General features: G+C 33.1%; 2 protein-coding genes across 2 annotated transcripts in view; one reads left to right on the top strand and one right to left on the bottom strand.

Moving 5' to 3' along the window:
• kmo (kynurenine 3-monooxygenase) overlaps positions 1 to 11,620 on the top strand; it is a 14,935-nt gene extending 3,315 nt beyond the window's left edge. Inside the window, exons 4-15 of the mRNA XM_016561758.1 lie at positions 721 to 810; positions 2,454 to 2,502; positions 3,925 to 4,012; positions 4,575 to 4,740; positions 4,829 to 4,900; positions 5,864 to 5,985; positions 7,618 to 7,765; positions 8,405 to 8,462; positions 8,790 to 8,872; positions 9,423 to 9,524; positions 9,611 to 9,670; positions 10,745 to 11,620. Of these exons, the coding sequence (XP_016417244.1) occupies positions 721 to 810; positions 2,454 to 2,502; positions 3,925 to 4,012; positions 4,575 to 4,740; positions 4,829 to 4,900; positions 5,864 to 5,985; positions 7,618 to 7,765; positions 8,405 to 8,462; positions 8,790 to 8,872; positions 9,423 to 9,524; positions 9,611 to 9,670; positions 10,745 to 10,885 (1,179 nt within the window). The 3' untranslated portion in view covers positions 10,886 to 11,620. The remainder of the gene's footprint in view (positions 1 to 720; positions 811 to 2,453; positions 2,503 to 3,924; positions 4,013 to 4,574; positions 4,741 to 4,828; positions 4,901 to 5,863; positions 5,986 to 7,617; positions 7,766 to 8,404; positions 8,463 to 8,789; positions 8,873 to 9,422; positions 9,525 to 9,610; positions 9,671 to 10,744) is intronic.
• A 1,783-nt stretch (positions 11,621 to 13,403) lies between these two features.
• opn3 (opsin 3) overlaps positions 13,404 to 15,160 on the bottom strand; it is a 13,633-nt gene continuing 11,876 nt past the window's right edge. Inside the window, exon 4 of the mRNA XM_016561759.1 lies at positions 13,404 to 14,353. Within this exon, the coding sequence (XP_016417245.1) occupies positions 14,087 to 14,353 (267 nt within the window). The 3' untranslated portion in view covers positions 13,404 to 14,086. The remainder of the gene's footprint in view (positions 14,354 to 15,160) is intronic.

Here is a 15,160-nt window from a genome sequence, read left to right on the forward strand (position 1 = left end):
ACCTTTACAAAATTTCTTCTTCAAATAAATGCTGTTCTTTTGAACTACCTATTCATGAAAGGATCCTTAAAAAATGGTTATTGAGCAGCATTTCAGCATGTTAGAATGATTTCTGAAGGATCATGTGACACTGAAGACTGGAGGAATGATGCTGAAAATACAGCTTTGCATCACAGGAATAAATTACATTAATTCATATATTACAAAAGAAAAATCTAATATTATTTCAAAGTACACTCTTAAAAATAAAGGTGCTTCAAAAGGTTCTTCAAGCGATGCCATAGAAGAACCATTTTTGGTTCCACAAAGAACCATTCAGTCAAAGGTTCTTTAAAGAACCATCTCTTTCTTACCTTTTTATAATCTGAACAAAGAACCATTCAGTCAAAGGTTCTTTAAAGAACCATCTCTTTCTTACCTTTTTATAATCTGAAGAACCTTCTTTCGCCACAAAGAACCTTTTGTGAAACAGAAAGGTTCTTCGCATGTTAAAGGTTCTTTATGGAACCATTTAGACAAAAAGGTTCTTCTATGGCATCGTGAAGCACCTTTATTTTTAAGAGTGTATTGCTGTTTTTACTGTATTTTTTTTATCAAATAAATGCAGCCTTAGTGAGCATAAGAGAACATTACTGAGCCCAAACTTTTGAACGGTAGTGTATAACATCAATGAGACTGCATAGTATGTACATATATATTGTCATGTGTTTTTTTTTGTAGATAGTCTCTAAAGGCATTCCAATGCATGCCCGTATGATCCATAATCTGAATGGAAAACGCTCTCCAATACCCTACGGCAAAAAGGGACAGGTAACAGTAACTATTTTCAGATTTACACATTCATATTCACACAAATATAGAACTTCAAATTGCTATCCTCTGGATCCTTACCTCAGCAGTTCAGAAATGCACAGTCACATGACAGTTTGCAGTAAAGTTGTTGCACAGTTACAGGGTTATTAACCCACTAGTTGAGAACATTTACATCAGACATGCATTCATGCTTGGAGTCTGTTTGCTGATACGTGACCAGTGACCCCAGCAGAGTCAATACAACCATCTCCCTTCAAACTAGTTTGTTAATCATTACAATCATAATGCACACATAATAGTGGCAATTAGGACTTTGGCATAGCCAAAAGTCCTAATTTCTTTTTATGAGAAATCAGCACATTTGGTTTCCTGACACATCTACACAAGTCTAATTATTATAAATGTGGAATAAATAAGGCCACAGTAGTTTGACAGAAATCTGAATGCAAATGAACATGGACAGGTTGTTATGAACAAAATAATAATAATAATAATAATAATTATTATTATTAATAAAAAACTAATTAAAAAAAGTTACAATTAACATTTTTTTATTTAAATATTAATAAATGTGTATTTTAGGGTCTGTATAGGTCATTAGAATATCGTTGAAATTTATGAAAAAAAGAACAGAATAGTGAGTGGTATATAATTTGAATTATTTTTCATATTAATAAATGTGTTTTTTGAGCTTGTATATCATCAGAATATTATTGAAGTTTATGAACAAAAACGAATAAAAATAAAGAGGTATATCATTTAAATAATTTTGCATATTAATACATTTGCATTTTTAGGTCTGTGTAGGTCATCATAATAGCTATCATTAAAATTTATAAACAAACAAAAAAAAACGAATTAAAAAAAGCAATATAGAATTTGTATCATTTTACATATTTATACATTTGCATTTTTGGGCCTGTGTAGGTCATCATAATATAATTGAAATTTATGAACAAAGAAACTAATAAAAAGTAGGAGGTATATCATTTAAATAATTTTGCATATTAATACATGTGCATATTTTGAGCCTGTATATCTCATTTTATTATTCACTGTTACAAAACATTTTTTTTTAAATGTCCAATATTAAATATTGGTCATGAAGCAGAACCAGTTGAGAACCACTGATTAACACAACTAAATATCCTGTTTCACTCAGAAATATATCAGGGTTGTGAGACACTGTTTCATCTTTGCGACAAAACAGCCCTAAATATGCTTTGAAAACAGCTGAGATGAAAAGCTCAGGTTTCTCTGGCCCAGTTTGTGTGTTCATTTTGTTCCTCATGAGGTTTGTGGGGATTATGTTTATTGGAAATCAGCAGATGGACTGAAACAGAACTGCTTTTAAACCATTATCTTATTGCTACTACTATGTAATCCACTCACAAAACACACTCACTGTCTGCGGCAAACAATGTGTGTCAAGGTGCTTTTAAACAGTTGTGACATCGAAGCTGTAGATTATAGTGCCTTTCAGGTGACTGAACTCCATGGCTGTCATAAATCCATCATTTCAGATTTAAAATATCCCAGATAATCCGGAACATGCATAATAGAGATTAAAGTTGTCATTCTCCCGGCTGACTGACTCTGACCTGGATGTTCCCTAAACATGGCTGTTGTTTCTGTTGTAGTACATCCTCTCTGTGGACAGAGCTAACCTCAACAAGGAGCTGCTAACAGGTAACAGTTCATTTAACCAACGTCATTTCAAAAATCATTGGAAACACTTAATGTGCCACTTTATACGTTACATATGGTACCTTATGTACCTTCATTTTTTTAAAATGACTTCTTGGGTTCTTTTGAAGATAAAACCCTACGTCCCTATTTGCATATTGATTCCAAATGGTCTCAAATATCTTTTGTTTCAAGTCCTCTCTTCATTTGCCCACTTTTTGGGATCTAATCAATCACTAATGGATAAAATCAAGTCCCTTTTTTGAATATCCAGTTAAAATTTGAAATACACTACCGTTGAAAAGTTTTGTGAAAAAGTTTTAAATATTTTTGGAGAAGTCTCTTATGTTCACCAAGGCCACATTTATTTAATCTACAGTAAAAACTGTAATATTGTGAAATATTATTACAATTAAAAATAATTGTTTTCTGTTTTAATATATTTTAAAATGTTATTTATTCCTGTGATGGCAAAGCTGAAAGCAGTTGTGCTGCTTAATATTTCAGTGGAAACCGTGATACTTTTTTTTTTCTGGATTCTTTGATGAATAGTAAGTTCAAAAGAACAGCATTTATTCGTAATGTACATTTTTATGTCTTTGCTTTCACTTTTGATCAGCTCAGTGTCTCCTTGCTGAATAAAGGCCCTTTCACAAAAAGAATGATAACTACAAAGATAACGATATTAGCGTCCGTGGACGATATTGTCTGTTTAAGTGCACACTCGTCTGCCGCTTTAAATTCTAGAGCTCGTTACAGCAGGATTGATTTTGATTGGCCGTAAATATATCAAAACCTAATTTTTCATTAGTAATATGCATTGCTAAGAACTTCATTTGGACAACTTTAAAGGCAATTTTCTCAATATTTAGATTTTTTTGCACCCTCATATTCAAGATTTTCAAATAGTTGTATCTCAAATATTGTCCTATCCTAACAAACCATACATCAATGGAAAGCTTATTTATTCAGCTTTCAGATGATGCATAAATCTCAATTTCGAGTGTGGATTCTGCTATTCTTTAATATTGAGAACGATTTTTAGAACTATATCTTTATTGTTATCTTTATTGTTATCATTCTTGATGTGAACGGGCCTTAAAAGTATTAATTTCCTTTAGAAAAACTTAACTCCCACACTTCTGAATGGCAGGTTGCAAACTTGTGAACGCCATTTGTGACCCTGGACCACAAAACCAGTCTTAAGTTGCTGGGGTGTGGTCCAGGGTCACATTTCATGATGACTAAAAGTTAATATTGAGTTTAGTAACAAGAAACCCATTTCAATTACATATTACCGAGCAAGTATCACAGTACAGTAATTATGTGAATTGGGATGCGGTCAAAGTCTTTGTACATTTAATCCTGTTTGAATCTTATTCCTTTTACTGAATAAACATACAGAATTGAATTTTTTTCTTGCAGCGGCAGACGCATATCCAAACACTACACTGAACTTTAATCACAAGCTGCAGGACTGGAGTCCAAAATCGGGAACAATGACCTTCTTTGGGTAAACAGCAATCACTTTCTGTCTTTCTGTCTCCATTTTGGCCATACATTTTGGGGAGTGAATAATTCCATGATTTTGTTTAAAATATCTTGGGGTGCCATGTAAAGTAAAGTAATAGTCACAGATTCTGTCATTATTATACGTCGTTAACTAAAACTAAAACCGTCAAATAACTGTTTCGTTACTTGAATTTCTCATTTTTGTTTAGTTTAACTTTAAGTACTTAAATTGTTAAAATGAAATAGACTAAAACTAATAAATATAAAAATGATAAATATATAAATAAATATAAATATAAAAAAACTAATAAAAATAAAAATGAATAAAAACTATACAGGCATTAAAAAACTAATAAAAAAACAATATCAACAATATTATTTACTCACCTTATTGTCATTCCAAACCCATATTTCTTTTCGTTGCGCACAAAGTTTTTTTAAATGTAACTTCAATCACTGAGATCTGGTTTGGCTGCCCAAGAGAGTTTGTAAATTTACTTGAGTATTTGTATATTCAGTGTGAATTAGATTATATTTCAGTAGAGATTTTTGTCTCTGAACAGACCTGATGGCCAGAAGAAGGAGATCCAGGCTGATCTGATCGTAGGCTGTGATGGAGCTTTCTCTGCCATCAGGAAGCAGTACCTGCGGCAAAGTCGTTTCAATTACAGCCAGACGTACATTCCCCACGGGTACATGGAGCTCACCATGCCTCCTAAAGACGGAGATGTAAGTGTCACAGCAATGTTATCTGTCTTCATTACATATCTGCCCTCATTTTGTCTGCTCACATCTCGTTCTCTCTGTGTCCTCTAAGTTTGCAATGGAGCCCAATTACTTGCACATTTGGCCCAGGAACACTTTCATGATGATTGCCCTGCCCAACTTGGTAAGGTCATGTAATAATTTTCTTTGTGTTTTACTGATATATTGTTATTTTTAATTACATTATTATTTTTTAAATAATTTTCAATACATTTTTTATGCCAAAAATCATTAGGATATTAAGTAAAGATCATGTTCCATGAAGATATTTTGTAAATTTACTACTGTAAATATATTATAACTTAATTTTTGATTAGTAATATGCATTGCTAAGAACTTCATTTGGACAACTTTAAAGGTGATTTTCTCAATATTTTGATTTTTTTGCACACTCAGATTCCAGATTTTAAAATAGTTGTATCTCGGCCAAATATTGTCCTGTCCTAACAAACCATACATCAATGGAAAGCTTATTTATTCAGCTCAATTTCGAAAAATTGGTTTTGTGGTCCAGGGTCACATGTTTTATTATTTTACTGTTTATTAACTTTTTTTTGTGATTATCTATTACCTAGTGTTTTCATTATTATTACTATGATTATAAAATTGTAAAGAATATTTTAAGTTTTTGTAATCATCTGTTATCTAGTGTTTATTATTATTATTATTATTATTATTATTATTATCATTAGTAGTAGTAGTATTTATTATTATCATTATTTTGTGATTATCCATTCATTAGTTTTTAATCATCATCATTATTATTATTATTATTAAACATGAAAGAACATTTTATAATGTATTATAAAAATTATTTTATTTATTAAAATTACTTTATGATTAACCATTCATTAGTTTATTATTATGATGATGATGATGATTATTATTATTAAATTATATTTTATTATTTATTGTTTTGTGATTAGCTATTAGTTTTTGCTATTATATTATTATTATTTTATTCATTATTTTTTGTGCTTAACTATTTATTAGTTTGTTATTTCTTATTACAATTAGGGGCCGGTATTATGTATAATGTGGTTTTCCTGGCAGAAAATCATGTTCCTTTTGATTTTGGTTTCTTAAGGACAGGACGTTCACATGCACACTCTTCATGCCCTTTGAAGAATTTGAGAAGATCCGCTCCGGTGACGAGGTCATCCGTTTCTTCCAGAAATACTTTCCTGACTCTGTACCTCTAATAGGAGTGTGAGTACAGCTTGTTCTCTCTCTTTCAGTCTCTTATCACTCTTTCAGCTTCATGCTTCTCTCAGGTCTGAAGTACATCTTAGTGAGGTGTGAAATTGCAGTCTAATAGACACACAGTCCAGCGGGCGGGTTTTTTAATATGAATGCTGCAGGTGATGAGGAGATACAGTATTGGGATGATGGGGTGAGGACACTGAGTGATTTCAAACCTCACAGACCTGTTCAATGTGCAGTTCAGCATTCGAGAATCGACTGAAGATGTTCTCATTTTGCTCAAAATGTACATTTGGTTGTTAAAATTATTCAAGGGTCTACGTGCATATATATGAGAACAGAAATATGTGATTTTGCAATACACTGCCATTCAAAAGTTTGATAAAAAATCTCTTATGCTCACAAAGGCTACATTTATTTGATTAAAAATACAGTAGAAGCTGTAATATTGTGAATTAATTTTATGATTCAAAACAAAATTTTTCTATTTGATTATATATTAAAATGTAATTTATTCCTGTGATGCAAAGCTGAATTTTCAGCATCATTACTCCAGTTTTCAGTGTCACATGATCCTTCAGAAATCATTCTATTATGCTGATTTGCTGCTCAGGAAGAATTTCTTATTATTATCAATGTTGAAAACAGTTGTGCTGCTTATATTTTGTAACATTATAAATGCCATTATTTTTGATGAAATTAATACATCCTTGCTGAATTTAATTTCTTTCAATCATGGTTGGAGTTGGAATGGTAGGGTATGATATTATTATTATTATTATTTTTTTTTTTTCATTTAATATTTTTTAAATAATTTAATACTAGATGTATTAACTTATTCTTAAAGTATATAAAGTATATTTCACCCAGAAATAAAATATTCTGTAACAATTTTTAACTCAAGCCATGTTTCTTTCTTCTTTAAAACAAAAAGGAGATATTATGCATAATAAAAGTCCCATTTGTCCCATTTGCTATATTGTATCCCAATAAAATACAATCCAAAGTAAATGGTGACTAATACTCTCCTTTTGTGTTCCACAGAATGAAAAAAGTCAAAAGAATTTGAAACAACATATAAACACATTAAGGATCAATGCTGAAACATTTAACATCAACAAAGTATATTTCACCAAGAAATAAAATATTCTGTAACAATTTTTATCTCAAGCCATGTTTCTTTCTTCTTTAAAACAAAAAGGAGATATTATGCATAATAAAAGTCCCATTTGTCCCATTTGCTATATTGTATCTCAATAAAATACAATCCAAAGTAAATGGTGACTAATACTCTCCTTTTGTGTTCCACAGAATGAAAAAAGTCAAAAGAATTTGAAACAACATATAAACACATTAAGGATCAATGCTGAAACATTTAACATTGACCTTAATATAGCATATTCAGTTTCAGGATTTTATATTATATGAGTAATAGTCAGTGTAATTGTTCAGATTGTAATTCTAAAAATGTAGGTTTTTATTTAAATTGGCAAGAGGCTTTGAATGAGATTGCCCTACATTAAATGTCATAATTAACATAATTAAGCAGTGAGTCATTGTGCCACAGACAGACGTGACAGTGTTATATATGCATGTACGTTATTGACTGAGTGTGTCTATGTGTCTGTGTTTTCACAGTGAGGCTCTCAAACAGGATTTCTTCCGGCTGCCGGCTCAGGCCATGGTCTCGGTGAAGTGCTCCCCGTATCATCTGTTTGATAAGTGTGTTCTTATGGGAGATGCGGCCCACGCTGTGGTTCCTTTCTATGGTCAAGGCATGAATGCAGTAAGTGGGGGTGGTGAGGATATTCATACTCATCAACCCGCTTCAGTTTTCTTTCAATATGTCTCCAGCTCCCAATGATGTAAACATAACCTGAACACCAGATGAAATGTGATTTACCATATACAGAAATGTTCCAATAGTTCTGGAGCATGCAAACATCTTTGTACTAAATAAAGGCTTGACCAGAACATGGACCAGTGTTACTTTAGTATGTAGTAGTATTTTAGTTTGAATTAGTTTTTATTGCTATATTTTATTGCTATTTTAAAATTATTCAAAATCATTTTTTGTAATTAAAATATGTCTGAAATTATATATGGGACCCTGGACCACAAAACCAGTCATAAGAATCATTTTTTTTGAAACTGGGATTTATACAATAATAAATAAGCTTTCCATTGATGTATGGTTTGTTAGGACAAGACAATATTTGGCCGAGATATAACTATTTAAAAATCTGGAATCTGAGGGTACAAAAAATCTAAATATTGAGAAAATTGCCTCTAAGGTTGTCCAAATGGGTAAAAATTGGGTGCTTGTAAATGTAGTCATTGATGGTCTTGCAGATCGAAATGTTCAGCACAAGTGTAAGAAAATTAATAACCAATAAATGTGTCATTTTTTTATTTTGACTTACAGGGCTTTGAGGATTGTTTAGTTTTTGACGAGGTTATGGACCAGCTGAATGAAAACCTTGGTAAGACAGAAACCAAAGAAAATTCAAGTTCACAGTATTTCTGAGATGGAAGGAATTTATTAATTAAATTATAATTATAAAAAAAATATGTTAATTGAAAATAATTATATACATTTATTTTAATCTTATTATTATTTATAAAATAAACACAATAAAACGTATAATTTTAAATAAATAAATAAATCATGTACTTGTTTGGAACATTTCATCCCAGAGTAACATCAGTAATTAGCAGTACTGTTTAATAAAATCTAAGCGAGATCTAAGCGATGCCAAATATTTGTTCACAAATTAAATGAATAATTTTTGAATATGCTTTGCCTGCAGCTGCTGTGCTTGAAGAATACACCAGAGTCCGTGTACCTGACGATCACGCCATAGCTGACCTGGCCATGTACAACTATGTAGAGGTACAGTAGGCCATCAACTCAATGTCTGCTGCAATACTGTATCTGAACACTAGGTGCTGTCACATGACTTCCATTGCATTCATTTGACAATAGTTGTGTTCGACTTGAAGCGGCGCTGCATATACCGATCAAAGTACCGCAAGCGCAATTAGAGAGCAGATGGCTTTTGTTTCTTTGAATGGGATTGAGGATGTATAAATGATAAAGATGAATCCTGATGGATGGATGATAATACATTCAAACTAAAGATAAATGAATAGAGGATATAATATATTCCTGTAGCGCCTCTTAGAGCTAGCAACGTCAAGGTCATGGGTTTTTCTGTTCATTAAGTAGTATACACACATACATTACAGAACAAACACAAACTCACACAGTAGCAGTAATGAGTCTGTCCAGTTGATCGCATGTGACACAGGTCAACCTCATTACTGATGGCAGGGTGACGATACAGACACACACATTTGTTTTCAAGAGGTTTAGGCCAGACCAAGAGTTAGAGCGTTAAATGCTGCTGTTAGCTTCGCTCATGATGTGATCTGTGTCGCAGATGAGAGCACACGTCAATTCCAGATATTTCCTGTTTCGAAAATACCTGGACGGTTTCCTTCACTTCATCATGCCAAAAACAATCGTCCCACTTTACACAATGGTAAGAGCCTTTCTGTGTTCTGTATCGTCTTGTTTTTTGTTGGTGGTTAGTTCACTAATTCGTATGCTGGATTACTTGCCTCTTAGGTCACATTCACCAGAACACGGTACCATGAAGCTGTGAAGCGATGGCATTGGCAAAATAAGGTGAAGACCAATCCTGTGTGTTTGAAAGCGACAAACGTTTGGCTGACAAATGACCAGTGTCAGTGTAAATTCGAGTGTTTTAAAACGGCTCTTCCATTCTGAGCTATCAACAAAACATTAGTTCAAGTGAAGATCCATTAGTGTTATGTTCATAATAGCACATAATAGACTGATGGTAGAAAAACAAGTTTCATTGTGTTTTTAGAGTATTTTTTTTAATTGATTTATAAACTCCAAAATGTCATGCTGCAGTACAGGATCTAATCAAAGTGTGTTTCTAGCACTGAAACCAATGAGCTGATAAACGTTTGGACTTTTTTTGTTTTGCTGAAATGTATGCTTTAGCGGCATACTGTATTCCACAATGCAACGCACTAGATTTGACTATTCTTTTGTGCGTACAAACACATGTAATTTGTGATTCTAAATATCTGATTTTGAATCTTTTGTTCACCAAGGCTGCATTTGTTTGATAAAAAGTCTGTAAAAACAACAATATTTTGAAATATTATCATGAAACCTTTTCAATTTTAATATATTTTAAAATAGAATTTATTTCTTTGATGCACAGCTGAATTTTCAGCATCATTACTCCAGTCTTATGTGTCACATGATCCTTCAGAAATCATTGATTTGCTGCTTAAGAAGCGTTTCTTCTTCTTATTAATTATTAAAAAAAAAACAGTTGTGCGGTTTCATTTTTTGTGGGAACCATGATTCATTTTTAGGATTATTTAATAAATAGAAAGTTCAAAATAGCAGCATTTATTTGCAATAGATTTTTTGGTTTCATTGTATCTTTACTGTCAAAAAAAATTTGAACTGTAGTGTAGCCTATAATTGTAAAAGCCGAATGACTTTTTTTTTTTTTTCATCGACTACGCTTTTTAATGTAGTTTCATATAATCATAGTGCTTTTCATTTAATAATAAATGTCCAAACTGAATGGAAATTGTCCTTCACAGCAGATGTCATTATTAGCCTACATGGTTCACTTAAAACTTGGATTAAAAAAGTTATTTAAATTTTTCACAGTATAGTAAAATAACTAATCGTCTTGCTGGTCTTTTGCAGGTGATCACTCAAGGTCTGTGGCTGTGTGGAGCTGTATCTGCTGCAGGAGGGATGTACGTCTTGGTCAGATACTCTCACAAACTCCCCAGAATCTCTGCAGACCACCTGTGGACCCGTATACTTGCCTTAAAGCACTTCTAAACCCTGTGTTGATGTTTAGCAGCCTTATCACCTCAAAGGAACAACTCCCAAAAGATCTTCCATGGCTCTGTACTGGACCAGAATTGAAGTCTTGTTCAATACAAGTTAAACAAAAAATGCTCTGCATTTTGTGTTATGATGTTGATTACCACAGAAAATCATTTTGAGTAGTTTGTCAATGTAGTGCACTTATAATTGGGGTATAATGGGCCAGCATTCCAGATGGTTTAAAGCAGAATTGTAACTGGTATGATTGTTAAAGCACTTATCTTCTCATCAATAGATGCTTCCCTGGAAAGCACCATGCTACTTAAGCAACAGGAATGCTGACTTGCATGAATTATTCTGTAAAAACATTTAGTGTTTGAGTTTTAAAAGTTGTCTATATTGTATTTTTGGAAGTGGGAATACTTCTCTTAAACACTTATACATTTTAATGTTTAGTTCCTGGTCCCGTGTACTTCCATTTTAAATGGAGATTATTCTATATTTTCTGTGATTACTGTCACCATGACCTTGAAATTGTTGTAATGGATGTATAATTCGGTTTCAGTTTTATTTCAGGTTTGCTTTTACTTTATATATATCATGTAGATCACATCTGTGTGGGTGTTGTGATCTCTAAGCACATAGATATCATTTCTTTGTTTTTAATTATTTAAAAAAGTCAAGCTGATCACTGTCTGTTCTTGTAGATTCAAAATAAGTTAAATGTGACTGAATAAAATCTTTTGTTCACAGAATGCTTGAACTCTTCTGCTTTGTGGGTCTATGTGTCTCACTTTTAGTGCAACAAAAACATTGTCATACTCTAGTTTTAGGGTGGGAGAAATGTTAAGTCCTCCTGATGGTCTTTCACTGTCATATAAAAAATCACATTAATCCTCGTTCACCTTTAACCCACAAATCCTCCGCAAGGCATAATCCATGAATGAGATAACAGCTGCTCTCTGCCCACTCAAGCAGGTCATTCGGTCATTCAATTGCCATTTTCGAACATAAGTCAGTATGTCTTTTTTGTATTATAAATCTCTTTCATAAAATTATAAACACAAACTATTTCGGTAACACTTTACTTGAAGGGGTGTGCATAAGACTGACATGACACCTTCATAATCATGACATGACACATGTCATGAATATGAAGGAGGTTTTATGCATGTTTATGACATCTGTCATTAAGTGTCATTCGCTCAGTTATGTCATTTTTAATGCAAATATGACATTATTTGACCTAACCCTACCCCTACCCTTACCCCTAACCATAGCCCATAACAAAGACATCTCAAACAATGTCATCTTTGCATTAAAAATTACATAACTGAGCGAATGACACTTAATGACAGTTGTCATAAACATGCATAAAAAACCTTCATATTCATGACATGTGTCATGTCATGATTATGAAGGTGTCATGTCAGTCTTATGCACACCCCTTCAAGTAAAGTGTAACCACTATTTCTTTAAAACCACCACTTGTGTTTTGATGCAACAACTGCTTTCCAGCTTATGTTTTTAGTCATTATTCAGTATATGATTTTTATACTTAAGGTTTACATGGACATAAAAAAAATGGGAATTTTATTTTTCTTTGTTTTTCAGACATGAAAAATTAAATCGGGTGCGGTCACGTTTACGTTAATTTTCGCAGACGAACTCCAGTAGGCTAATTTCAATGTATTTTAATCCACGCAATCAACAATATAACATGAGGGTGAAAGATTTTCACACAGATTTCACTTTCAAATAGGCTACGTATTTTAAATACATGTAGCCTAAAATACTGTCCATCCCTGTAGGCTAATATCAGATATAACAATAATTTCTCAAATATTGATTATAATATAGGATACTGATAAATTTAACATTCACTTCAATGAGATGACTGGATGCTTTCAACTGATTTCCAATTGAACTGTCACCAACTGAACTGCAGTGGTCAATCTATTTAGTTAATAGAACTAGATCATAATGCCGATTATTAATGCACAAACATTAAATTTTCTTCCAATTAGATTGTGTTTTATTAACGTCTACACCTACCCCAATCCTAAACTACCCTTTACAATAATGCAAAAAATAGTAATTGTTGTACAGCGTGACAAAAATGACGCTATATTGATGTGCACATGCCCAGTAGCCCCAATAGTAGCCACAGCTGTCTCCCTTCTAGCCTTAACCTCTGAAGTCCCGATCTGAAATGATGGTTCGTGAATCTTTATTTGATTCAGATCGGAACTTCGGAGCACGGAGCGCGAATCATTTGATTCAGATTAGGCTATAGTATCCAAAGTCGGACATCACTTGTTATGATTTTCAAGAGCGTAGAATTTATAGGGACACTATGAAATGTCCCTGCTAATATCCAGCGACTACTAAATTGTAGCAATCATTTTGATCAAACAATTAAATGTCTGTTGTCTGCGTTATGTCCCCACCAATGGCAAAATCAAACCTTACCTACACCCTCAGTAGGCCCTCGCTGCAGAACACAAGATCTACACCCTTGCAAATCTTAAGTATATTCTCTATAATAGAAAAGGGTAAACACAGCTCTTCTCAAGAAGCAATGCAATTTGAGGTAAACTCACCAAAGTTTAATATGTAGGGGTTTGTTCAAAGCCCTAATCTAAATATTGAGCAGTAGAAATAGTGATGTTTGGCTTGTTTTTCAAATAGGACACACACTTTTCTTCCTCCAGGGGCGCTGTGGACCCGACTGTCTTTATGTACAAGGTGCTGCAGCCTTTGACAAATGTCCCGTCCTAGAAGAGTCCTTGTACTAACACTGTGCTGCTAATCTATCTGAACACACTCACTAATGTATTCTACTCACGGACTGAGCAATCTAAGCTGTGGATATCACACCATCCCATGAAACTGGGTGAAGCTGGAAGTTTCAGTGTCCGAAAAGATGGAGAAGGAACACAATTGATCAAAAACAACTCCAAGTAATTTCCATAAAATACTTACAGCAGTTACAATTGACATAATTCACACAAATCTTGATTGGGAACACACACAAAAAAGTCAGTTTATGTTGCATTACTGCTGCAACAATTAAAAAAATCCTTGTTTCCCTATTTTCCATATTTATGTATAAAAAAAGATGTTTCTGTATCCTTTGTATATTATAAACATTAAATTAGTGTGATGTTAATGAACTCCATCGTCGTTCTTCAATGTCACAAGTGGCAAGTGTCAAAGTGGTCGAACTTGAATTACATTGATGTCTGGTTCGTCACTGAATTTGGAGGTAATATCCAGAGGATGAGTGTCATTGCTTGCGATGATGAATACGATGGAGGAAGAGTTGAAGGTCACCCTCTTTTTAGGCCGGTCAGGACGGCTATGTGACATCACAATAGGGCGTACAGGACGTTCGATTCGGGCGAGGGGACGGTCCTTAATGCTGTGCTGCAGAGTGGCCAGACGAGAACACAGCATCTGTAACATGCACCTGCGAAACTGACCAATCAAAAAAGGAGAAGTAAGCTTCATATAAATATATAAATAAATATATATACAGTGGGTACGGAAAGTATTCAGACCCCCTTAAATTTTTCACTCTTTGTTATATTGCAGCCATTTGCTAAATCATATGTTGGTCCTATTTTAAGGTTATTTGATCTTTTTTGTAGTGAAAATAACATGAACAGATGCGATAACGCATAACTGATGTGGTGATGCGATGAATGAACTAACTCATCTGTTATGCATTGAAGAGATAACACATAACATGTATATTGCATTGCAGTAACTTAGTCCGTTGTGCAGTGAAGAGATAACACATGACAGGTGCTTGTTGCACTTCATTGCATACAAGAACTAACTCTGAAGAGAAAAACATTGAAGAGAAAAAATCATATATGCTGTTGCATAGCAATAAATGCTAAGAAACTGTTTCATTGTTTTGCATACACTAATTAACTTAATGCATTGTGCTTAGAAAAAATTAAAGTGATAAAGGTGATAACAATGGTTTGATCAGAGTGATCAAGTTTTTATTTCACTGAGCATTGTATTGTTTGCTTGTTTACAATTGTATTGCACAATATACACATTTTAACAATGTTATTGCACTACGTGCATGTTTAACCTCCAGTGTGAGGTAGTTATTTATTTTTATTCAGTTTGCACATTTTCAAGTTGTGAAAAAAAAAAAATCTAAAAATTCAATTCTGGTTAAACCATATGGTCACAGTTTGAAATATGTTGTGGCAAAGCAAATAAAATGCAAAACTGTATTACTTCTGAAAAAGGTGAAAAAGGTTT

This window comes from Sinocyclocheilus rhinocerous, unplaced genomic scaffold (genome assembly GCF_001515625.1).
Source record: "Sinocyclocheilus rhinocerous isolate Xijiao unplaced genomic scaffold, SAMN03320098_v1.1 scaffold1069, whole genome shotgun sequence".
Classification (NCBI taxonomy): domain Eukaryota; kingdom Metazoa; phylum Chordata; class Actinopteri; order Cypriniformes; family Cyprinidae; genus Sinocyclocheilus; species Sinocyclocheilus rhinocerous.